At 48.0% G+C, this 25787-nt stretch overlaps 3 protein-coding genes across 3 annotated transcripts in view; 1 reads left to right on the top strand and 2 right to left on the bottom strand.

The window, feature by feature from the left end:
- Positions 1 to 3190: 3190 nt before the first annotated feature.
- C11H1orf35 (chromosome 11 C1orf35 homolog) lies at positions 3191 to 12957 on the bottom strand. Its single transcript, XM_056857417.1, has 8 exons — positions 12864 to 12957; positions 12036 to 12186; positions 11755 to 11800; positions 11446 to 11528; positions 9963 to 10035; positions 8632 to 8697; positions 7110 to 7258; positions 3191 to 3539 (listed from the first exon to the last, which is right to left on the bottom strand). Exons 1-8 carry the CDS (start codon positions 12955 to 12957, stop codon positions 3191 to 3193), a joined length of 1011 nt encoding a protein of 336 aa, XP_056713395.1.
- Positions 3551 to 25787, top strand: part of GUK1 (guanylate kinase 1) — a 43196-nt gene continuing 20959 nt past the window's right edge. The window contains exon 1 of the mRNA XM_056857416.1: positions 3551 to 3556. The gene's annotated coding sequence lies outside the window, so the exon portion shown is untranslated. The remainder of the gene's footprint in view (positions 3557 to 25787) is intronic.
- Positions 18651 to 24145, bottom strand: MRPL55 (mitochondrial ribosomal protein L55). Its single transcript, XM_056857147.1, has 4 exons — positions 23941 to 24145; positions 22904 to 23009; positions 19556 to 19757; positions 18651 to 18829 (listed from the first exon to the last, which is right to left on the bottom strand). The coding sequence occupies exons 1-4, from the start codon at positions 24143 to 24145 to the stop codon at positions 18680 to 18682; spliced, it is 663 nt and encodes a 220-aa protein (XP_056713125.1). The 3' UTR covers positions 18651 to 18679.

Below are 25787 nucleotides of genomic sequence, written 5' to 3'. Positions count from 1 at the left end.
TGTCAAGTTGCAGCCGACTTATGGCAACCCCTTATGGGGTTTTCAAGGAAAGACTAACAGAGGTTTTATGCCATTAAAGGCTTATGATGATGATGATGATGACTAACAGAAGTGGTTTTGCCATTGCCTTCCTCTGCAAAGCAACCCTGGTATTCCTTGGGGGTCTCCCATCCAAATACCAACCAGGGCTGACCCTGCTTAACTTCCAAAATCCGACGAGATCAGGCTGTACCATGCTGCCTTCCCTCCGTCAAGAATCAACAGACCTATCCTTATATTATAAAGCTATCCCTTTTTTTAAAAGGGTACATGTTAATTATCTTCCTTAAAGCTGATTCGTTATCTGACAACCACCATCAGTTTTCACAATACGCATACAATTTTTAGGCTTTCCCTTTCAAAGCATATTATTAATTAATTAGTTAATATTATTTACTTCATTTATACCCCATTTTTCTCCCCAGTGGGGGCCCAAACCGACTTACAACATTCTCCCTTCTCCCCTTCATCCTTTCCCAGTATAGTCTACCCACACACTTGATTATAAAGGGATAAAGAAACCCAAGGCTCGATGTTTCCTGTGAAAGATGCCGTGGTCTTTAACATAAGGAAAGTGACATTTAAAGAGGAATAATGAAAGCGTGCCTCATCTACAGCAACAGCAGCAGCCCTGCCGATTTTATATTCAATAGACGTTTTGCTTATGACAACCAGAGTAATATTTCCATTTTGATATCTAAAATACCCTAGATGGAGACAGCTATGCAAAAAAGAGGAAAGTTGACCAAGGAGGGTGGGCAGGACGGAGGTTGAGAAAATTATGCAGGGTGTGGGGGAAGTGGGAAGACCCGATTCTCCCATGAGACTCGAACTCAGGAGCACCCTGTGAAGTTGGTGGGCAATAAATTCAGGACGGACAAAGGGAGAAATTTCTTCACCTACCTGTGGAATTCACGGTCCCATGATATGGTGATGAGTTGTTGGCTTTAAAGGGGGGGGGGTCACTCAAAATCATGGAGAGCCCCATTGAGGGTGTTTTGGGAAGGAATCTCTTAGGGCTTTTGCTATGGGTGGGGTGTCTCCTCCCAGGACCCCTCCAGCCTCACATGCCCCATCCTTCCCCCTTCAGTCAGAGAGCAGGCAGACTGCCCCCACTAGGGTTGCCTTTTCACTTTGATATTATGAAGCCTTGAACATCTTGTCGATGTAGCGATTGTGGATCTTTGCACCGAGGACTATTGAAATTGTACATTATTGTATATAGCTTGTATGTTTCACCTTGTTCCTTCTTGCACTGAATGCACCTTGATATATCATGAATGTTGTTCATGTGGCTTAATTGCTAAATTTTGTTGTTATCAGCCATTCCTGCACTAACTTTCTTACCATTGGTAGCAGTGCAGAGGTGTTTATTTGGGTTACTCAACCTCCAGGTATTAGCTGGAGATCTCCTGCTATTACAACTGATCTCCAGCCGATAGAGATCAGTTCACCTGGAGAAAACGGCCGTTTTGGCCATTGGACCCTATGGCACCTGTACCTGTAGTAATGGATTTCTTGATATATTTTTCTTTTACGTTGTCTGTGACTTTATAACTTTATAATTTTGAGTCCTGAGTTTCAGGAGAAATGCGGCTTATAAATATTCTAAACAATAACCGGACTAGTCCCGGACCACACAATGAGCAGGGTGGGGTAGGGGTGATATATCATCTGGAACACAGAATGAAGAGATGTTTGACCAGGTCACTTAAACTGTTTAAAAGCAGGACGCAAAACTCTGAGTAATCCAAAAACACTTTTTGGGGGGAGGGAACTTTAATTTTACAATACCCTACACATTATATCTGGCACGTATAAAACAATGAAAAGTCCAAAAAAGTCCAAAATTCCCATAGAAATAATACATTAGAGGCAATATAGAGCTTGTGACAAAATAATTAAGTAGTACACAGAGGTAGAAAGGAGGCAGCCTAGTCCCTCTTCCCCACATGTAGAAATCAAGGAGCACAACCCAGTCATTTCAAGGGAAGGGGGAGAAGTTCAAGAATCCTAGGAAGAAAGGGAAGGAAGGATCCAGCAAGACTGAATCCCCTGCATGGAGAACTTTACTGTAGTTGGGATAAATTCCAAAAAAGCATCCCTCTTTGTCTGTCGTACCAAAAACAGATTCCCATGGCAACTTAAAAACTATTTATTGTGGGATCTGCTTTTGTGGACCTGAACCCTGCTTCATTAGAGGTATAAAATGTAAGCCTCCCTTGGCAAGTTCTATGCCTGTTGTAACACCTGGCCCACTGAGGTTATCCTTCTGCCAGGATGCGTGTTAACATGGAAATCTTCTGCCCAAACAAGCATATGTGCTCTTAAGGTACCACAAGACTCATGGCTGGATAACGCACCTCCGTCAGACCACGGGCAGTGCTTTTCTTCAGGTGCAAGGAGTCTCCTGCTGCCACTTACTTCAGAGGAAGCCCCTCTTGTACAAGAAGAAAGCCCAGTCCTAAGCAGAATGCAGTCGCTGGGTTCCACCCGCTGTTGGGCATGAACTGATTGTTCCACGTACGTAATGCAAAGAGGGTGAGGTCACCAGAATCGGCCTTGTCTGGCAGCATAAACTTGAGAGGCGCACTTCTACATCCCCACAATTTCCCACATTTAATAGGATACATGGCATAGCAGGCCAAACCACATTGCCATAGATATTTTTAAAAAGAACACCCGATTGCTCTGGGTGTGTATGAGTGTGTGTGTTCAGCAACAGCTCAATGGAGACCCTATCATTTTATTCATGGTCTCTGAAGCTGTTATATGCCCAAGCTGGTACAGATATTCAACCTCCTTTTTTCCCTTCCCAAGTAGTGTTTATCGGCAGTGACGAAAGAGAGCTACCTTTGCGGAACTCAAAAGATGGCTTCCAGCGTTCTGAACATTTCCGGCCTCAACAGAAGTGCTCGCCTCTCCAGATGTCTCCTTCTGGGGAGTGGAGCAATCGCCCTTTCTCTCTTATAAGACACATACAAAGAAACACAGACAGGAATTGTAGGCACGGATATTTTTCCGACAGGGTACTCGAGCCTGCCCATCTCCTTTGTGCTGGTGAAAGAGCTTGACCGCAAACAGCACAATCAGAGGTTAGCCTTCTTCTTTTTTAGGAAAGGCTGCAGCCCCCTGAGTTTCAAGCAATAATTTAATCGTCCGAGTCAGTGTCGTGCCTCCTCCCGGCTCTGTGTGCTGGGGGGGACCTGCTTCTCCTCTTTTTCTGCGCCCCCGAACCCCTGATCCTAGGAGACGTGGACTGGCCGTCGCTCCAACTCTGCCGTTCCTTCCTCCCCGGCTTGGGAGACCGTGCCCTTGCTGATGGCCGGCCGCAGGGGGCCCCTTCCTTGCCGTGGCCGGGGGAAGCAGGGCTGTGGCGCCTCCTGCTGGGCGGTTTCTGTCCTCCTCGGGAGGGTGATGAATGGCTGTCAGGGCGGCTGGCTCCAGCCTGCTGGGAGGATGATGGATGGTGCTCAGGAGGGGAGGCAGACCGCCTTTTTCTGCAAGAACACAAGAGGTGGCCGGGTCATATCATCGGCAGGCTCAGTGTCTGTCCCCCAACCCAAAGAACGAGGGAGGAGTCAGGCAGGGCAAGAGGCCAGCCTGCAAGATACCTGCCCTAAGCAGATGCTGCATCATGCTTCCTAACACAGGACCACATGAAGCTGCTGAATCAGACCCTTGGTCCATCAAAGTCAGCATTGTCTACTCTGACCGGTAGTGGCTCTTCTGGGTCTCAGGCAGAGGTCTTTCATATCACCTACTTCCCTAGTCTCTTTAACTGGAGATGCCAGGGATTGAACCTGGGACCTTCTGCATGCCAAGCAGACGCTCTACCACTGAGCCACAGCCCCTCCTAAAGCTCAGGAGATTCCCCCTCCCCATCGGTTCACACACCCAAGAAACCTCTGCTAAGGAACATCGTACACATATCTGTGGTTCTTCATCACTGGAGGACATTTTTCATTACGTGTTATCATGTCCGTTGTATAGTGGAGCCTAGAGCCAAATTCTTGGATGGAATTTGGAAGGGAGTAATTTTTCGTTCTGAAATTGATAAACTGATTTTCCTACTCTCTGACTCTGAGTCACATGTCACCCTCAGAATGTCTCGATTTGCTATTGCAGCCAGGAAGATTAGAGCTCTTGAAGCTATTAAGAAAAATCCTGTACAGGAAATCAAATGAGTATGACCTTCGTTATAATTGAGACTGTGTATGAAATTGCTTTATCTGGGCAATGTATATCAGTGCGATTTTATTCCTTTTTAGACATTATTTTAGGTTTCTTTCTTTTGTACATATGCAAGGATATTTTGTAATGGCCTATGGCTAAACAAAGAAACAAATTCATTCATTCACTAAGGCAGAATATCCTCTACTCATGGCTGCATTAGAATGCCACGTACAACTCGCTGGTGCAAGGAAGACTGCTTTTATAAGGGAACAGGATTGTAGGCTATTGCATTGTTTATTGTATGTAACACTTTGGTTTTAGAATCAAAGAGCTGGAAGGGGTCACAGGGTCATCTAGTCCAACCCCCTGCTCAATGCAGGATCAGCCTAGAGCATCCCTGACAAGTGCTTGTCCAACCTCTGCTTAAAGAATGCCAGTGAGGGGGAGCTCACCACCTCCCTAGGCAGCCAATTCCACTGTCGAACAACTCTGACTGTAAAAAAAAAAACTTAATAACTTTTTACTGCATCGTCTTCTACTTCAGTAACCTACTTTCTGCCTTACAGTATGTCAGGCCTTAAAGGTAAAGGTAGTCCCCTGTGCAAGCACTGGGTGATTACTGAGCCATGGGGTGACGTCACATCCCGACATTTACTAGGCAGACTGTGCTTACGGGGTGGTTCGCCATTGCTTCCCCCAGTCATCTACCCCTAGCAAGCTGGGTACTGATTTTACCAACCTCGGAAGGATGGAAGGCTGAGTCAACCTTGAGCAGGCTACCTGAAACCGACTTCCGTCGGGATCAAACTCAAGTCTTAGTTCTTTTGTTTATGTTGTTTTCCAGTTCTGTAATCCTAGTCCTACTGCACTGTTTATTGGAATATCGTATGCCATCTGATCAATTCTTCAGTATATTTCATACTGCCTTGAGAAACCAAGGCTATAAAGAAGTAAATAAAAACATAAATGAACAGCCAAACAGCTAGATTCGAATCCAGCAGCACTTTAGAGACCAACAAGATTTTCAGGATATATGCTTCGTATCTGATGAAGGGAGCTTTGACTATCGAAAGCTTATACCCCAAAAAACTTGTCGGTTTCTATGGTGCTACTGGATTCGAATCTAGCAGAACCACACGGCTAGAAACTTGTCGGTTTCTATGGTGCTACTGGATTCGAATCTGCAGAACCACACGGCTACCCTCTGAATATAAACAAACAGCTAATATTCTCTGGATGAAGAATTCCCAGCAGAGCCCAGGCCAAAGTTTGCTGCAAAATCTCCAGTTCTGGACATTTCACAAATTCTTTCCCCCAAAAGTTACTGCACTGCTGAATTTGTTATCTGTTTGAATGGATACCCACACCCTCTCCCCAAGTAGACAGTAAGTAATATCAATGAACTTCAAAACACAATACCATGTAATAAGGAGAAAGGTGAAACCACCACTCTGCTGGCCCCTCTCACTATTGGCCAACACACTGATGTTACGGGATGTTCAATAACATTCTCACTCGAGATTGAACACAGTGATGTTACAGGATGTTCATAAACATTCTCACTTGAGCTTGAACCACCTGTGTCACGACAGGCTGAATCAATCACAACGGTTTTCATAAACCTCCCTATTGCTGTCAGGATTGAGGGTTTATACCCTGCTTTTCATGCCGGATGGGGTGGGAAGGATCCGGCCACTACTCATGGCTGTCTTCAGCTTGGTAAGTCACCAGTCACGCAGGCCCGAGAAAAGGGCCAGCAGGGGAGGAAAGAATTTGCTGAGGACCGGCTTTTTGCATCTGAAACCGTGGAATTTAGCCCACAAAAACATATTCTGCAATCAACATGTGAAGCTTCAAGGCGCAACGCGACTGATTTTGGCTGACTCTATGGGCTGCTTACTGCGCCCTCTGGTGTGAGACTCTGGGAAATGGAGCAACATACAATGTTTTCAGGCCTCCCATCTAGTTGAAATTTAGATTATAAATACATCAAAAGCTGCCTTATCCTGAGTTACTCTCTTGGCCTATCAAGGTCAGTGTTACCTGCTCAGATTGGCAGCTGCTCTCAAGGAGAGAGACAGGCCGTTCCCAACACCTGAGATTTTTATCTTTTGGCCATCAAGTCACAGCTGACTTATGGCGACCCTGTAGGGTTTTCAAGGCAAGAGATGTTCGGTGGTGGCTTGCTCTTGCCTGCCTTCATGCCATAACCCTGGTATTCCTCCGAGGTCTCCCATCCAAATACCAGCCAGGGCCAGCCCTGCTTAGCTTCTGAGATCTGACGACATGGATGGCCCAGGCTAGCCTGATCTCAAGGCAAGAGACATACAGAGGTGGAAAAAATATTGTCGAAGGCTTTCACGGTCAGAGTTCATTGGTTCTTGTGGGTTATCCGGGCTGTGTAACCGTGGTCTTGGTATTTTCTTTCCTGACGTTTCGCCAGCAGCTGTGGCAGGCATCTTCAGAGGAGTAACACTGAAGGACAGTGTCCTTCAGTGTTACTCCTCTGAAGATGCCTGCCACAGCTGCTGGCGAAACGTCAGGAAAGAAAATACCAAGACCACGGTTACACAGCCCGGATAACCCACAAGAACCAATACAGAGGTGGTTTTGGCATTGCCTGCCTCTGCGTAGCAACCCTGGACTTCCTCAGTGGTCTCCCATCCAAATACTTATCAGGGCTGACCCTGCTTAGCTTTCAAGATCTGATGACTTCAGGCTAGCCTGGGCTATCTAGGTCAGGGAGGTACCTGAGAGGCTGGAGATCAAACCAGAGACCTTCTACTTGTAAACTATGCGGTTTTTCACTGACCCACAGCCTCACATTAATTAATTTCAAAGGAATGTGCGGCAAGTTTACAATTAATCAGATCCATGAACAGCCACGGAATTACCTTTCTCTATCATCCGGGGAAGAGGAAGCAGAAGACGACGCAGTTTTCTTTTTGTGGTGCTTTTCCTTTTTCTTTTCTTTCTTGTGTTTCTTCTTCTTTTTCTTCTCCTTCTTTTTGGATCTCTTGGTGGCCTCTGGCCTGCGTGGTTCAAAAGAAACAAGTTGTGAGTTTGCAGGGTAAAGGCACAAGAACCCATTTCCCTGTGGAGGCCAGGCGAGGTCAGAACCTCATCAGCTTCCTGAGGGAAGAGCCAAGCCGAGTGTGAATGCAGGTATGTAGTACAGTCTTGATAAGACTGTACCACACTTAGAAGGGGGGAGAGAAGAAAGTAAAGCTGGTGTGGTTTAGTGCTTAAGAGCAGGAGACTCTAATCTAGAGAACTGGGTTCAATTCTCCGCTACTCCACATGAAGCCAGCTGGCTGGTTACCTTGGGCCAGTCACTGTTCTCTCCAAACTCTCTCAGCCCCACCTACCTCACAAAGTGTCTGTTGCGGGGAGGGGAAGGGAATGCGATTGTAAACTGTTTTGAGACTCCATAAAGGTAGAGAAAATCGGGGTATAAAAAACCAACTCTTCTTCTTCTAAATCTCCTGCTCGGAATTGTTTCCATGATGCTTTATAGTACACCCTCAGATAGAATCATAGAATCATAGAGTTGGAAGGGACCACCAGTTAGAGCGGTTCCTCAGTGGAACAGGTTTCCTCAGGAGGAGGTAAGCTCTCCTTCCCTGGAGGTTTTTAAACAGAGGCTAGATGGCCACCTGTAAGCAATGCTGATTCTATGACCTTAGGCAGATCATGAGAGGGAGGGCACCTTGGCCATCTTCTGGACATGGAGTATGGGTCACTGGGGGTGTGGGGGAGGTAGTTGTGAATTTCCTGCATAGTGCAGGGGGCTGGACTAGATGAGCCTGGTGGTCCCTTCCAACTCTATGATTCTATGTATGGGTGTGAAAGTTGGACAATGAAGAAAGCTGACAGGAAGAAAGTTGATTCTGTTAAAAGGTGGTATTGGAGAAGAGTTTTATGGATACCGTGGACCTCCAAAACAACAAATAAGTGGGCTCTAAATCAAATCAAGCCTGAACTCTCCCGAGAAGCTAAAATGACCAAACTGAGGCTGTCGTACTTTGGTCCCATTATGAGAAGACAAGAGTCACTGGAAAAGACAATCATGCTAGGAAAAGTGGAAGGCAGCAGGAAAAGAGGAAGACCCAATAAGAGATGGCTTGACTCTATAAAAGAAGACACAGCCCTCAGTTTGCAAGACCTGAGCAAGGCGGTTTATAGTAGAACGTTTGGAGGTCATTAATTCGTAGGGTCATAGTAATTCAGAGGCAACTTGATGGCACTTAACACACTCATATTTTACATGGGGGCATTGAAGTCAATTCCCCCAACTTGCTGTCTGAAATGGTGTAATCCAGGAACAGTGTTACAACACACAGCCTCTCATCCCAGACACAAGAGAAAACAATCAGGAAATCACTACGAAGTTGGCTCTTACTGTATCGTTTCTGCTTCTTCTGCCTTGTCTGGTTTTCTTTTAGGAGCAGAAACCTCCGGACTGTTTGCTGCTCGGTGATGCTAGAGAGAAAGAGAAAGAAACCAATGGAAGAGATTTTCCCAGGCTTCCTGGCTTCATGCTGTCAGGGGTTTCCAATTCTCTCCTATGGATTAGTCTCCCTGCTTATCAGAAAACCAGCATTTCTGCAAGAAGGGGTCAGCCTGCATTTCTCCTTATCACGCTGGTTTTCTATGTGCAGGGAAGGCGTTACTCTCCACTCCAAACACACAAAACAAAATAGAAGTGTGCAACCGTTGTCTGCCAACAGGAAAAACTTCCCCTGTTTGATTTGGATTGTGCATCAGCCAAGCCCAGTTAAGGAGACAGAAATCCAAGTTTCATTAGCCTCTTTGGCAGCAGATGGCGTGGTTCCGCTGCTGAAAACAGCCAGGGGAGACTCTGGCCCGGGATGGGAGACGCTTTGGGAACATGCCAGTCATTCTGAGCTCCTGGAGAAAGAATCCAGCCATGATAAATGCCCACGGGTGGGGTTGCCAACTCCGGCCTGGGAAATGCCTGGACATTTGGGGCAGTGACAGAGGAGGAGGGGAATTTGGAGAGGGATTTCATCCAGATGATATACCATAAAGATTGCCCTCCAAAGCTGCCATTTCCTCCAGGTGAACTGATTTCTGTAGCCTGGAGATCAGCTGAAATTCTGGGGAAACTCCAGACCCCACCTGGAGGGTGGAAACCCCATGGAACAGCCTGGCCAGAGACGTCTTCCTGGTCAGCATGTCCACCAGCTGACGGCAACTCCAGCATGGTGTAGTGGCTAGGAGCGGTGGTTAAGAGCGTCAGACTCTAATCTGGAGAACCAGGTTTGATTCCCCACTCCTCCACATGAGTGGCGGATGCTAATCTGGTGAACCGGGTTGGTTTCCTCACTCCTCCACATGAAGCCTGCCTGGTGACCTTGGGCTAGTCACAACTCTCTCTGAATTCTCTCAGCCCCACTTACCACACAAGTTGCCTGTTGTGGGGGAGAGGAAGGGAAGCAAACTGTAAGCCTGTTTGGTTCTGTTTAAAAGGTAGAGAAAGTCAGCATATGAAAACCAACTCTTCTTTTTCTCCTAGGCAAGCTGCTGATTTTGTTTTGCATGTTACAGGGCACATTTTCGTGTTGCATTACATCACCTTGAGTGCAATGCACTTTGAGTCAAAAGTAAAATGCATCCAATTTAACAAATCGACAGAGATACAGAAAGGAAACGAGGACTTCCGGGTGCCTTTAATGAGGCTGAACTGAAGGTGGGAGGGGTAGGAAGGAGAAAAGAGAGTTTACCGTAAAGACTGAAAGCCCCAGCTTAGCAGCTTCCTTGTCTTCTTTGGAAAACATCATCCGGCTCCCAGAACTTCTGCAAACAAGGGAGACAGAGATAAGAGGTCGGGTGTTGAGTAGCGGTTCGTGTATCCGACTATGCTCTCAGTCCAGAGAAGCTTTCTGGTGAACCATGGCCGGTCACTCTCTCTCAGCCTAACCTACCTACAGGGCCATTGTGAGAATAAAATAAAGAAGGGAGAACCATGCCCACCCCTCCTTAGCTCCTTGGAGGGGGGAAATGTATGAGACAGATATTAAACAGACGACTGTGCTTCTGAAGGGAGAGTGTCTCTCTCTAAAGCACTGGTTCCCAACCAGGGGTCCGTGGACCCCCAGGGATCCGCGAGAACTAAATTAAGGTCCGCGAAACAAAGTTATAAACCCATAATAAATTAATATTTTCAATTAAAAGTTCTCTATTATAAAAATGTGTGTGTGTTAAGTGCCGTCAAGTCGCTTCCGACTCATGGCGACCCTATGAATAAAAGTCCTCCAAAATGTCCTATCTTTGACAGCCTTGCTCAGATCTTGCAAATTGAAGGCTGTGGCTTCCTTTATTGAGTCAATCCATCTCTTGTTGGGTCTTCCTCTTTTCCTGCTGCCCTCTACTTTTCCTAACATGACGGTCTTTTCCAGTGACTCTTGTCGTCTCATGACGTGACCAAAATACGACGGCCTCAGTTTAGTCATTTTAGCTTCTAGGGTCAGTTCAGGCTTGATTTGATCTATAACCCACTGATTTTTTTGGCAGTCCACGGAATCCGTAACACTCTCCTCCAACACCACATTTCAAAGGAATCTATTTTCTTCCTATCAGCTTTCTTCACTGTCCAGCTTTCACACCCATACATAGTAATAGGGAATATGATGGCATGAATTAATCTAGTCTTGGTGGCCAGAGTCACATCCTTACACTTCTATATTCAAATATTATTCTAAGTTTAATGTTTAACTAACAGTTATGATTAAAGTTTATTTTCAAATTCTTGGAATTTTTATTTGGAACCTTGGGGTCCCTGCACCGAACAAAAAAGTCCTAGTGGTCCCTGGTCAAAAAAAGGTTGGGAACCACTGCTCTAAAGGGACCAATCCTACATGCAGAATGCGTTCTTTTAAGAACAGCACAAACTGCTGGGACATGTTGGCCAGCTCTTGCCAAAGCTGAAAGTCGCTCCACGGATCTCCCAGGCGCATCTAGACAGCACAACTTATAGTACTCCTCCCAGATGCAACTGGGGGCGGGTGGCTATGGGTGGATGAGGGGCGGAGCCAACAAATCAGCCAGGCTCCACCTCCTGGCACCGTTGAGCCCAATGCAAAATAATAAAATGGGCAGGGGGTTCAGCTCCTCCTGTTGCAACTTCTCACCCGGTAAGAGGAGACTGCTTTCCCCTGGAGAGGAGCACCGCAAACCAAGTGACGTCAGACGAACACTTCTGCCTACCTCGTGCTTCCCAGGCCCAACACCCGATCCACGCTCTTCTCATCCCGCTCGGCTCCATCTCGTTTGCACACCTCCGCGAGATCCTTGGGGAAAGAATTCCAGGCAGAAGCGCTGAGAGTCAGCACAGAGATCCCATGCAGGGGAGGGAGGGAGGGGACCAGGAAGATACTATAGCTCTGAGCTGTAGGGGCTTCCTCTCCTGTAGGCACTATTCAGGGCCAAATTGTCCCCCTCCTCACCCAGTTTCTGGAGTGACACTGGGCCGTTTGCCTCCTGCTCAACGCAACTAAAAAACCCAAGCATCCGCACCTCTTTGCTCAGTCCTGTCGGCTGCTTCTTCATGTTCTTGTAGCCCCTGGAAAGACAGAGCGGCGATCAGAGAATCGTCAAAAAGAGAGGCAGGCTAGGAAGTCCACCCCCACTGCAACTCTTGTTCCTTTTGAGGAACCTGCATGGAATGGTCTACAGCAGAGGTGTCAAACATAAGGCCCCAAGGCTAGATCTGGCCCCTTGAGAGCTCTTATCTGGCCAGTGAGCCAGCCGAGGCAGTCACCCCTCCCCCGGTCCCGATCTGGGTTAGTGAGGCTTACAAAGCCGCCATCATGGCCTCCTCTTCCACCTGCCGGATGGCAGCCAGTTCTTCCGCCCGGGAGAGGGCCGCGTCACCTTTCTTCCCCTTGGCGTACCATGTGAGATCCTTCCCCTTCTGCCAGCGGCCCACTGGGGCCATCAAAGAGTTCCCTGCAAGAAGGGTGGGACAAGCAAGAAGAAGAGTTTGTTTTTATACCCCGCTTTTTCATGCCGGATGAGATCCAGACAAGCAATCCTTAAGTCCCAGTCTGCCTTTAAGGAGTCTCAAAGCGACTTACAATGGCTTTCCCTTCCCCTCCCCACCACATACACCTTGTGAGGTAGGTGGGGCTGAGAGAGTTCAGAGAGAACTGTGACTGGCCCAAGGTCACCTGGCAGGCTTCATGTGGAGGAGAGGAGGAGGAGGAGAAGGAGAAGAAGAAGAGTCAGTTTTTATATGCTGACGTTCTCTACCACTTAAGGGAGACTCAACCAGCTTACAATCACCTTCCCTTCCCCTCCCCACAACAACTATCGGTGGGGCTGAGAGAGCTCTAACAGAGCTGTAACTTGCCCAAGGTCACCCAGCTGGCTTCATGTGGAGGAGTGGGGAAACAAATCCAGTTCACCAGATTAGCCTCTGCCACTCATGTGGAGGAGAGGGGAATCAAACCCGGTTCTCCAGATGAGAGTCCACCGCTCCAAACCACTGCTCTTAACCACTATACCATGCTGTTTTTCAGATTAGTCTTCTGCTCGGGTGGAAGAGTGGGAACTGAATGCACACCACCTAGCGAGCTATCTGAGTCACGGTAAAGTAAGTGAAACAACGGTTGGTGTTTTCATACCCAGGTAGTTTTCCCTTTGCTTATCCGTCTTGACATCTTCCCAGTTGAACTGGTCCTGTCCGCCCCTCACACCCGCTCGGGAGGAGCCAAACATGGCCAAGAAAGCACTCGGAGCCTCAGAACTTGGTCCACAGGAAGGTCAGGTGCCAACCTTCAGTCATCTGGATCTAGAAGATTTAAGAAGGGTGACAAGCTGTTTGAAATCAATCACAAATCTAAAGGTCTATAAGACAACTCATTTTTCTGTTTGTTTTTGCTGCCAAGTTGCAATCGACATACAGAAGAAGAAGAGTTGGTTTTTCTACCCTGCTTTTCTCTACCTTAAGGAGACTCAAAGTAGCTTACAATCACCTTCCCCTCCCCACAACAGACACCCTGTGAGGTAGGTGGGGCTGAGGGAACTGTGACTGGCCCAAGGTCACCCAGCAGATGTCATGTGGAGGAGTGGGGAAACCATCCCGTTCACAGATTAGAGTCCGCCATTCATGTGGAGGAGTGGAGAATCAAACCTGGTTCTCCGGATTAGAGTCCACCGCTCTTAACCACTACACCATGCTGGTTCTCCATATGGCGACACCACAGGGTTTTCGAGGCAGGAGACGAACACCGGTGGTTTGCCATCACCTGCCCCTGCATAGAGACCCTGGACCTCCTGGGTGGTCTCCCATCCAAATACTAACGAGGGCTGACCCTGCCAAGTTTCATGAGATTTGATGGGACTGGGCTCCCCAGGTCAGGGTAATTCTATTACTCACTACATAGATTAGTCACATGATATTTACTAGTGGAACCCGCAGAGACTCCAAGGTATACAGGATCTGTACAATTAGCTTACTATCACAGTGGCTAAAAAAATATATTTATTCAGACGTTTCTCTTGACAGCTCAAAGCCGCTTACAAAAATCAATAAAATTTAATACACATTAAAAATTCCAAAACCTTTCACAAAGTAACCAACATTCTGCCCTGCACTGTGTTTGTTCTGAAAAAAGGACCTAAGAACAAAATACCTCTCAGCATGCACAGTGTGCGTTCCTTTTGTGAATGGACCTTATTCTGTTCTGAAAACGAACAGAGTGTCACAGTACCTCTGAGCATAGGGTACTTTCCCCGACTGGCAGGAAGTAACCATTTCTTTAAAAAACCATGCAAGCTTAGACAGCCCTGGAGCACACGCAGAACGCGGCCTCCTTGTTTAAAAAAACAGAAACAAAGAAATAACACTGAATACACCAACAAAATGAACTTATTCTGTCGTTACATCTTTCCACCTGCTGGAATAAAGATGGCATCCCCAGCATCCTGCTTCTGACGAGAGCTTTTAAGGTTCAGCCTCAGACCTGTAAGCTAAACAGCCTGATCCTCAATGGCTCTCCCCCATCCATTTTTGCAACCCGAAACCCCACTATGTTCAGTGGGACTCACTCCCAAGTAAGCATGAAGGGTGGGCTGAGCCCTTGATTTGCAAGGGGCTTCCAAGCCACACTGGGGTCAGACTCCTCGGTGGGACAGGGCCATGGTTGCCAACCTTCAGGTGGGGCCTGGAGTCCTCCCAGCAGGATAACTGATCCCCAACCTGCAGAGATCAGTTCTGAAGAAGGAAAGAACAGCTGTGGAGGGTGCGGTGGCTCAGTTTGTGGAGCCTCTGCTTGGCATGCAGAAGGCCCCAGGTTCAATCCCCGGCATAACAATGCCTGAATAATAATAATGCATGGATAATAATAATAATAATAATGCATAATAATTAATAACAATGTATGGATAATAATTAGTAATAATAATGAAACCCAACTGTATGTCATGTATTGGGGAGGGGCCATGGCTCCGCGGTAGAGCCTCTGCTTGCAGAAGGCCCCAGGTTCAATCCCCGGCATAACAATGCCTGAATAATAATAATGCATGGATGATAATAATAATAATAATGCATAATAATTAATAACAATGCATGAATAATTAGTAATAATAATGAAACCCAACTGTATGTCACGTATTGGGGAGGGGCCATGGCTCCGCGGTAGAGCCTCTGCTTGGCATGCAGAAGGCCCCAGGTTCAATCCCCGGCATAACAATGCCTGAATAATAATGATGCATGGATGATGATAATAATAATAATAATAATGCATAATAATTAATAACAATGCATGGATAATAATTAGTAATAATAATGAAACCCAACTGTATGTCACGTATTGGGGAGGGGCCATGGCTCAGCGGTAGAGCCTCTGCTTGGCATGCAGAAGGTCCCAAGTTCAATCCCCCGCCTCTCCAGTTAAAGGGACCAGGCAGGTAGGTGATGGGAAAGACCCCTGCCTGAGACCTTTGAGAGCTGCTGCCAGTCTGAGTAGACAATACTGACCTTGATGGACCGAGGGTTTGATTCAGCAGAAGGCAGCTTCGTGGGTTCCCGTCCCCCAACCTCCAGGAATGTCCCAAACTGCAGTTGGCAACCCCTCTCGCGGAAGCCCCCACCTCCTGGACCCAGCTGGTCGCGCCCACCCACCCCCCAGCCGAGAGCCTCTCTGCAGCCAACGCGTCGCTGCAAACCCCGGGAGAAGCTCACGCGCTCGGCAGCGCCAGCCCGGGGAAGAGACCATCGCTCGGCGCCGCGCGCGGGGGGGGTCGGGGCTGCAGACCGTACCAAGTGGCAGGCGGGGGTTGCCGACCTCGTGCTTCCCAGCCAAGCGCCTGGCGGCTGCTCTTTGGCTCCGTCTTCCGACCGGCAGTGAAGCGCCCTGGTTGTCTTATAGAGCCCAATAAAGACAACGACATCATTGGCAGGAAACAGTGAAGATTTGCAACGGCTCCTGCTGAAAGTTAAAAGAGAAAGTGCCAAAGCAGGACTGCAGCTGAACATCAAGAAAACAAAAGCAATGACTACAGGAGAATTACACAACTTTAAGGTTGACCATGAAGAAATTCACAGTGGGTAGCCGTGTTAGTCTGTTTGCAGTAGTCAAAAAGGGCAAGAGTCCAGTAGCACCTTAAAGGCTAACAAAAATATTTTCTGGTAGGGTAGGAGCAATGAAGAAATTGAAATTGTCCAAGACTTTCTATTCCTTGGCTCCACCATCAACCCAAAGGGAGGCTGCGGCCAAGAAATCAGAAGGAGGTTGAGACTGGGAAGCGCAGCCGTGAAGGAGCTAGAAAAGATCTTGACGTGTAAGGATGTGTCACTGGCCACCAAGACTGGATTAATTCATGCCATCGTATTCCCTATGACTACGTATGGGTGTGAAAGCTGGACAATGAAGAAAGCTGATAGGAAGAAAGTAGATTCCTTTGAAATGTGGTGTTGGAGGAGAGGGTTACGGATTCCGTGGACTGCCAAAAGAACAAATCAATGGGTTATAGATCAAATCAAGCCTGAACTGACCCTAGAAGCTAAAATGACTAAACTGAGGCCGTCATATTTTGGTCACGTCATGAGACGACAAGAGTCACTGGAAAAGACAATAAGGCTAGGAAAAGTTGAAGGCAGCAGGAAAAGAGGCAGACTCAACAAGAGATGGATGGACTCAATCAAGGAAGCCACGGGCCTCAGTTTGCAAGACCTGAGCGAGGCTGTCAAAGATAGGACCTTTTGGAGTTCATTGATTCATAGGGTCGTCATGAGTTGGAAGCGACTTGATGGCACTTAACACACACACAAAGACAACTAGGAGGAGGTTAAAAGCAAAACAGTTCTTTATTTAGCTAAACACAGACCTGGGGTGAAATAACCCACAAATAAGATGCAGAGTTACTCACCAGAGAAACAAAGGAAAGTCAGTATCATTTATGCATTCGCATGGGGCAGGCCCATGGCTGCTGACAAGCAGATTGATACACAAAAGCACCAATGCACATTAGGTGTCTACTCCACTCTAGTCAAAAAGGGCAAGAATCCAGTAGCACCTTAAAGACTAACAAAAATATTTTCTGGTAGGGTATGAGCTTTCGTGAGCCACAGCTCACTTCTTCAGATACTCTAATTAGCATAGCCTATAGATATTGCCCAAAGGCGTCTCTAAGCAAGTGCTAGGTCTTGTGATCTTGGAAGTAGAAAACACATTCCTAAGGATGAAGGTAATTCAGAGCTCTCTACTAGTGAAAGGCCATACCAGGCACAGAGAGCATGATTTGTTGGTTTATGGCTCCCGGATGCCAACTTCCCCAAAGCTTCCATGTGTGTGCATATGAGTACATAGTATTTTATACCAGCCCTTCTATCTGGGCATTACAGCAGGAGCTCTAAAGGATCGCGAGCGAAGACACGCCTAGCTGGGATTCTTCAGGTGGAGTTGCTGGGGAGTCATCGCATCACAGAGCTGGAAGGGACCACCAGGGTCATCTAGTCCTACCACCTGCACAATGCAAGGAATTCATAACTACCAGATGTGCCTGGGCCTTGGTCTGATCCAGCAATGTCTTTCTTATGTTCACATGTCAGAAAAGAGTAGGCAAGCATCCTTTTCCCTGGCGTACTACTTTTCTACATACTGGGGTATTTTGGACAAAGGAACTCCCACACTTCTGACGCTGAGCAATCCACAAGGGCTCACAAGCTACTAGATATGCTGTTTTCTTCGATCTCTGTGGAAATCACCCTTTAACAGTTTTTTTAAAAAATTATTATTCTATCCAATATACCACTGAAGATTTTACTGGGTTGGAAGGAAGATCAGCACAGCTCTGGTATTTCTGGAAATTGTTTTGTTGATTTTATTTCTTTGTATGATTTTGAGCTCAGCCTTGGCTTTTTCCTTCCTTGGGGCTCCTGAATATTTCCCTCCGTGTTGAATTTCAGCCTCTAAGCATTCTGAGACAGGGCCCCTCACCCTAGTTGGAAACCACCCAGAACCGCAACAGGCCTTAGTAGCTAATAATCGTAGAGCAAGGCTGGGAAGTTGGCTTATTCCATTGTTTACCATACATGTAACTGCTTCATGGCATTGTCTTTTCATTTTGTAATTGGCCTGACATACAAAGCCCTCCGTGATCTTGCACCCTCAATGAGAGCCAGTGTGGTATAGAAGAAGGGTTGGTTTTTATATGCCGACTTTCTCTACCACTTAAGGGAGATTCAAACCGGCTTACCATCACCTTCCCTTCCCCTCTCCACAACAGAAACCTGGTGAGGTAGGTGGGGCTGAGAGAGTGTGATTAGCCCAAGGTCACCTCGCTGGCTTCGTGTGTAGGAATGGGGAAACAAATCCAGTTCAACAGATTAGCCTCCACTGCTCATGTGGAGGAGCTGGGTATCAAACCCGGTTCTCCAGATCTGAGTCCTCCGCTCCAAACCACCACTCTTAACCACTACACCACTCTGGCTCTAGTGGTTAAGAGTGTCAGACTAGCATCTGGAAGATCCAGGTTAGAATCCCCACTCTTCCAAGGAAGCCTGCTGGGTGACCTTGGGCCAGACACACACTCTCAGGCTAACTACCTCACAGGGTTGTTGTGGGGATAAAATGGAAGAATGATGCTTGGGTTCCTATTGAGGAGAAAGGTGAGGTATAAATGAATTAAATCAAATAGATAAAAATAAATAATGAATTGCCAACTGCGTTAGGGGAAAATTCCGTGCACTGGGAAGATGGCACCTCTGTTAGCGGGACAAATCCGACTCATGAGTTCCAACTGGGGAGAAAAGCCGGATATAAATAAATAAATGCAAAATGCAAAGTCCGTGAATTCCCACCTCCAAAAATAAAACAGGGACACACAGAAACTGAAAAAATCTTTTTACTCAAACACCAACAAAAGTCTTCTTGCAACTGCCTAAGGACACTAGAAGCGTCAGAGTTTCTCCTCTAAAAACCTCCCGAAAGGAGCCTCATTTCTTCTTCCAAAATTTCCTGTAGTCGTCCAAATTAAAGTCGTCTTCAAACGGGACTTCCTCTTTCACTTTAATCTTGGCGGTGTGCCTTCTCCTCAGCCGGGCCCTCCGCTCCTCTTCCGAGAGAGTGTTGATGTCTACCGGCATCTAGAAGTAGAGAGAGAACTTTTTTAAACAATACCAACGCTCTGAACAAAATAAACCCCTAGGATTCCAAGTAGTCATATCCACATGAAGCTGCATTCTACTGAATCAGACATTTGCTCTTTCAATCAGATCTACTCCAGGGGTCCCCAACGTGATGATTGTTCAGCTAACATCCTTCACTAGCAAAAGCCCAGTTCTCACCGGAGGTGGGACGTTCATGCCTAGTTTGCCACTTGAAACGGCTGGTGGTGATTCATGTGACCGAATGCACCTTCATTTTTTTTTAAAGAATCCTTGCACACGGAGCGGTAGCATATCAGGGGACTTACCGCCTTCTCCCTGGCATGGTAACTTTCTCCCTGCAGTGAACCCTAACTCACATGAGACCGGGTCCAGGTCGACTCCCACAGTGCAACCTAAGTAGCCAATGTATTCCCCCCAGGAATTTTACAACATATTTAGGACCGTAGCCATGTTGTTCGGCACTGGAGCGGCTAGATTTGAGTCCAGTGGGGACCAACAAGATTTTGGGGGTATGAGTTTTCGATAATCAAAGCTCACTTCATCAGCTTTGACTCTCGCAAGCTTACATCCTGAAAATCTTGTTGGTCTCTATGGCGCTACTGGACTTAAATCTAGCTGTTCAACATATTTCAGGAAGATCCTTTTTCCCTATCATAGCCAGGAGCAATTCTGCTCACCCAGGAAAAATGGTTTAACTCTCACCATAAGAATCCGCCTCGGCTCTTTGTAGCGAATGTGGATGGTTGAGCCGTCGGGTCTGACCAGCAGGACTGGATAGAGCCTGGTGTATTTCACCCTCGGGATACAAGCGATGGAGGTGCGATTGGAGTTGAGCTGGCTGGTAGAGGTGTGGAGGCCACAAGGAGGGGCCAGGGTCCTCCAGACAGCCGCTGGCCGCAAGACCCTGAAACCAAATTCAGACAGAAGAAGGTGACATACGAAAGCCATTGATAACTTTTGTCAAACCATCTCAACTTGGAGAAGGCAGCGTGGGTTTGAGAACCAATGGGTTGGCTTGGACAGAAACAGTGTGGAAAGGCCGCATGAGTGCAGAAACTGATAGCGATGCCAGAATTTGGTATGCATCGAATTACTAGCCTGCTCACCTATACTGCATATGCAATTTATGGCCCTAAAGTAGAAAAAGTCACCTTTTGTTAGCTTTCCTGAATGATCATCTAGGAGGGAAAATCTTTAGCAGCCACAGTAAAGAGTCAGGCAAACTTGGATCAATTCCTCTCTGTTGCCCTCTCACCATAGAAACCTCCTTCCTGTTCTTGCGCTCACGCCATCTTGTGCAATAGGCTCGGGCTGCGGTTGGCACATCTACTCAAAAGCAAGTTCCACTGTATTCGGTCACTGTGCAAACTACACAGGGTTGCTGCTTTACTTGCAGAGAGGAAAAACTAAGCCACTGCATGCAGCGGGATTTATGTGCACTTAACGTGTACAGACCTGATCTAGCAAGCCCAGGCTAGCCTGATCTCGTCAGATCTCAGAAGCTAAGCAGGGTTAGCCCTGGTTAATACTTGGATGGGAGACTACCAAGGAAGACCAGGGTTGCTATGCAGAGGTGGCAAACCACCACTGAATGTCTCTTGCCTTGAAAAGCCTTCAGGGTCACCAGTTCAGTTTCAGTCACCTTTATTGGCATGATAATAATAATAAGGGTGCATAAATGTACTCCATCTCGCTCAGAAGGGTCTCACATACAACGATATAACTAAAGCATAACTATCAAATTAAAACTCCTTCAGGGTCACCATAAATCAGCTGCGATTTGACCTAAATAAACAAAGGAGAGCCCTAACCCTGGCTAAAGGGTCGGCCTTGCCCTCAGCAATCCTGGAGGGAAAGTTGTGGCTTTGTGATAAAGCTAAAAACTTTTGGGATATGATATACAATGAGCTAAGGTTAATTCTACAACAAAACATCCCTAAAACTTCAGAGATGATGTTGTTAAGCATTATACCGGACCACATTATAACACAACGGACTTTTTTACTCTATGCCACCACAGCTGCGAGAATGGTATACGCAGCTAAATGGAAAATGTCTGAAATACCGGACAGAACTGATTGGAAGGAAGAGGGGAAGTCAAAGCAGGGGAAGATAACTGTTATATATATGTTAGTCTTAATTGGGAATTAGAAAAGATTGAAAGGTAATGTTAATTGATTGTATCGAATGTATGAAAAAACAATTAAAAAGTTATATAAAAAAAAGCAATCCTGGAGGGAAAGTATAGGACCGTGTTGGCGAACCTATGGCACGGGTGCCACTTCCGGCACGCGTAGCCCTCTCTGCCGGCACGCGCGGTTCCTCCAAGCCGCTGGCCTTTCCGGCTCTGCCCTGCCCCGGATGGGGGAGGCTGTAGCCCAGGGGTGGGGAACCTCCGACATCATTGGCGGTGGCCCCCGGACTCTCCCACAGAAGCTGCCGCCATTGCCGCCACTGGAGCGTGCGTGGCCGGCCAGGTGGGTGGGAGAGCGGGGAACAGAAGCCGAGCGCCCACACTCGGCATGGCCGGCGGCTTCTCCGGCGCCCTCTGGGCCTGTGCGGGTGGAGGGGCGTGGCTGGCCGGTGGGTGCGAAGGAGGCGTCCTCTGCCCTACCCTGCTCGCCTCTCACTAGCCTGCCGCCGCCGCCACGCCCCACCGAGTGGCAAATCCAAGGCAAAACCGCCCATGCATAAATGGCCTCTTTCTTTTTCTGTCTCCCTCTGTCCTTTTCTTTCCCTACTTTTCTTTCTCTCCCTTGCTCCATTTCCTTCTCCCTTTCTCTCTCTTTTTCTTTCTTTCTCTCCCTCCCTCCCTTCCCTTTCCTTCTCCCTTCCCTTCTTTCCTTCCTTCCTTCTTTCCCTCCAGCGGCTTCTCCGGCGCCCTCTGGGTCTGTGCGGGCGGAGGGGCGTGCAGTCCTATTCCACCTTTGAAGTGCCCACAAGCCATCCTCCAAACACCTTTCCATTTGTCTTGATATGTAGAGAGAAAACACTAAGGAACTAGTTGCCAATCTCCAGGTACTAGCTGGAGATCTCCTCCTATTACAAGTGATCTCCAACCAATAGAGATCAGTTCCCCTGGAAAAAATTGCCACTTTGGCAATTGGACTCTATGGCACTGAAGTCCTTCCCCAAACCCCGCCCTCCTCAGGCGCAAAAACCTCCCACTCATGGCAAAGAGGAACTTGGCAGCCCTAGCCTCTCCCTCTGGGCCCCCTCTGGGGGTGGTATTCAGGTTAAATTGCCGCATTGGCACTCGGCGATAAATAAGTGGGTTTTTGGTTGCAGTTTGGGCACTCGGTCTCTAAAAGGTTCGCCATCACTGGTATAGGAAGTTATCAAGATCTGAGTGGGCATGCCCTTGCGGGTCAGGTGAAATGGAAAATACAAGTCATGCTCTATTTAGGTGTATCTATTATGAGGGAATTCGTCAGAAGCGAATTCTTCCTCTTATTAACACAATGGAATTCAGTTTGGAGGAAGAGAAATTAAATTCCTTTTATAGGAGGGAGACTCTCAGTGATATTTGCAGGCAGCCAAGTATTGCTCTGCAGCAATTAAAATCTGCTCGGAAAAGGGTATTAGTATTAATAAGGTGAATTTTAATTATAATTTTATCTGTATTTTGTACAAAGAGATTATTTATCATGTAATCGGTTTTATTGACAAGGTTAGTATCTTTTCTGGCTAATGCCGTAATAATAAACACATACCTACCCACCACGTTTATCAGTCCTGACCCGGATGCCCCTGGCTAGCCTGATCTTGTCAGATCTCAGAAGGTAAGCAAGGTCGGCCCTGGTTAGTACTTGAGTTGGAAACCACCAAAGGCGACCATGGTTGCTATGCAAAGGCAGGCAATGGCAAACCACCTCTGTTAGCCTCTTGCCTTGGAAAATCTTCAGGGTCACCATAAATCAGCAGTGACATGACGGCAGAAAAAAAAAGAACATGTGTACGAGATGGCAGAAGCTACAAGCGAGGGCCCAAATCTCTGACTTCCAGGACAGCACCGATCACATTAAGCAAAAAAACCCTGTGCAGCCCTACCTTAAAGCCCCGCTTGCGATCATCGTTCTGAGCTGTGATGGTGCTTCTGAAGCGACGCAAACTCGGGTCAATCTCCGGCACGCGTGATCCGACCCCTTCACAGCATCTGCTGGGGAAGAAAAGGATCGAGGTTAGTGGTTGCTTTTAACCTAGAAGGTGTCTGCAGAGGTTTATCTGCGAGGGTCTCGGCCTAACGTTTGAGCTCCCTGACTCACACCACCCTACACAGGTCAAAAAGGGCAAGAGTCCAGTAGCACCTTAAAGACTAACAAAAATATTTTCTGGTAGGGTATGAGCTTTCGTGAGCCACAGCTCACTTCTTCAGATACCACGAAAGCTCATACCCTACCAGAAAATATTTTTGTTAGTCTTTAAGGTGCTACTGGACTCTTGCCCTTTTTGACTACTGCAAACAGACTAACACGGCTACCCACTGTGATTTACCCTACACAGGGTGCCACTCTTAGTTGGGAGCCCTCTGACCGGAGAGCCTTGAGTTCGAATCCCCACTCGGCTGTGGATCTCACTTGGCTGGGGGACCCCCAAAGCCGTCCGAGGTTGGCAGGCAAAGGCAAACCACCTCTGAGCGTCTCTTGCCTTGAAACCCCTTGGGGCAATGTCCCAGCCTAGCCCACCTCACAGGGTTGCTGTGAGAGGTTCCCGCACACCACCTTGAGGAGCCAGGGCAGCACGAAAACATGCACAAAACCCTACCAGAAAATATTTTTGTTAGTCTTTAAGGTGCTGCTGGGCTCTGGCCCTTTTCTACTACTGCAGACCCTCCCCTTTCTTGCACAAACACCCCTCCCGCAATGGTTTCGCCCTTCTCCCCCCCCCCTTCCACAATGGTTCGGCCTCCTTCCCCTTCCCCAAATGGTCCCGTCCCTCTCTTGACCTTCCTCCTTCTCTTCCTACACCCCAGGCCAGGATTGGTTTGACCCACCACGCGCCCCCCCCTTTTAATATCCCCAATGGTTTATTCCTCGGAGAGGCCTCCCGGCTCCTTTTCCCTCCTCCCAGCCCCCGGGTCCGCTCACGTGACCCGCCTCTCGCTGGACCAGAGCGCGGCCTCGGCTTCCCCGCCAGCGGGCGTCGCTCCGACGTCATCGCCCGGCGACGGCTCCTTCGTAGGCGCGGTCGCGCAGCCATGACGAGCCCCGGGCTCCCGGGGCGAAGGGAGGGGCCTGCTGCCGGCGGCGGCGTCTGGCCCGGGCCCGCCCCTCCCTCCCCGGCGATAGCCATCATTCCGGGCGGCGGCTCCCGACCCCTCTTCCTATGAGCTGGCGCCGCTTTCTCTGCACCGCGTTAGCAGGTGGGTGCGTCGTTTTTCGGGGTCCCCCGTCCAGGAATTGGTGTCGCACTGAAAGGCTCCCCCCCTGCTTCTGTGGACCTTCACCTGGGTTCCCCCTCCCAGTTTTTTATTTTTGGACTCTCCCTTCGGGGACTCCTCCAACTCTAGGGGGATGTAGGTGGGTGGATTGTTGTGGGTGGGAAAGGGGCAGAAGGACAGTACTGGATGCATGCATTAAGCAGCCTCAGTTCTAGTAAGCCACATGGCACCTGTGCAAATTCCATATTGTTTCCCCAGGGCATGCAGGACATTATGGGCTGTGTGAAGGCCTCCCATTCCACAAGGGGCGAAAGAGCAATACTGACATGAAAACCCTTGTGCTGGTTTTGTATCTTCCTAGCCAGGAGGCTCCTTTCTGCAGCATCTGGATGCATCTTGATGGCCTCCCCGCTCCCCCAGATCTGACAGCTATCTGTCAGCTGTCTCTGTCAGATTATTATGATCAACTTGTAATTTGACAGTCCCCCCCCTTCCTTTGTCACCAGGTCTTTGCCTAGCGCTGTAACCACTGCACCACACTGTCTTTGCTGTGGTAGTGCATTGGATTCTTGCAAGGTGCACATGAAGGGACAGGCGCTGGTGGGGGACGTGCATAAGAGCCTGGAGGGGCTTGATCAAATTCCACCCCTGGGGTTGGCACACCACTCCCAACTGACTGCCTTGGAGTTATCCTGCAGTAGAAAAGAGCGGGAGTCCAGTAGCGCCTTAAAGACTAACAAAATTTCTGGCAGGGTATCCTGTCAGATTGTCAGATTGCACAGAGAAGCCATTGAAATCCATAAACATCAGCACAACTTTAACAGAAAAGAAGAGCGTTTAAGAATGAATAAGGCTTGGCTTCCTGCCCTGAAAAACCTCCAGACCAACAAAGACTACAGTCCACAATAGCCATGCAGATTAGCTTTGGATTTCACACATTAACAGATCACTTCAGGATACAATGGTTCCATATTAACATACCACACCCTCATTAGTACATTATCTGGATACTTACAGGACAATGATTAGCACATTACTTCTGCAGGACAGTACTCAGCTCAAACCCAACCCCTCTCTGACTCTTCCTACACACTTGACACTGAGAGACACTGTCCTTCAGTGTTACTCCTCTGAAGATGCCTGCCACAGCTGCTGGCGAAACGTCAGGAAAGAAAATTCCAAGACCATGGTTACACAGCCCGGATAACCTACAAGAACCAAAGGGTATCCTGTGTTCGATATTCCGCAAAGCCACGAGTGCTTGGGGGAAGGAAGAGGGCAGCTTCCGTTTTCCCTTTCGGTTTGGTATGGCTCCTTAGCGGAGGTGAGACCAATTCTGCAAATCGGGGACAAGCCCAGTAGATTGGTTCTTGTAGGTTATCCGGGCTGTGTGACCGTGGTCTTGGTATTTTCTTTCCTGACGTTTTGCCAGCAGCTAGGGCCGGCATCTTCAGAGGAGTAACACTGAAGGACGGTGTCTCTCAGTGTCAAGAGTGTAGGAAGAGTAATATATAGTCAGAAAGGAGTTGGGTTTGAGCTGAATCATTGTCCTGC

This window comes from Euleptes europaea, chromosome 11 (assembly GCF_029931775.1).
Source record: "Euleptes europaea isolate rEulEur1 chromosome 11, rEulEur1.hap1, whole genome shotgun sequence".
Taxonomy (NCBI): domain Eukaryota; kingdom Metazoa; phylum Chordata; class Lepidosauria; order Squamata; family Sphaerodactylidae; genus Euleptes; species Euleptes europaea.
Note: the sequence above shows the minus strand (reverse complement) of the source record. Positions and strands in the feature narration are given on the sequence as shown.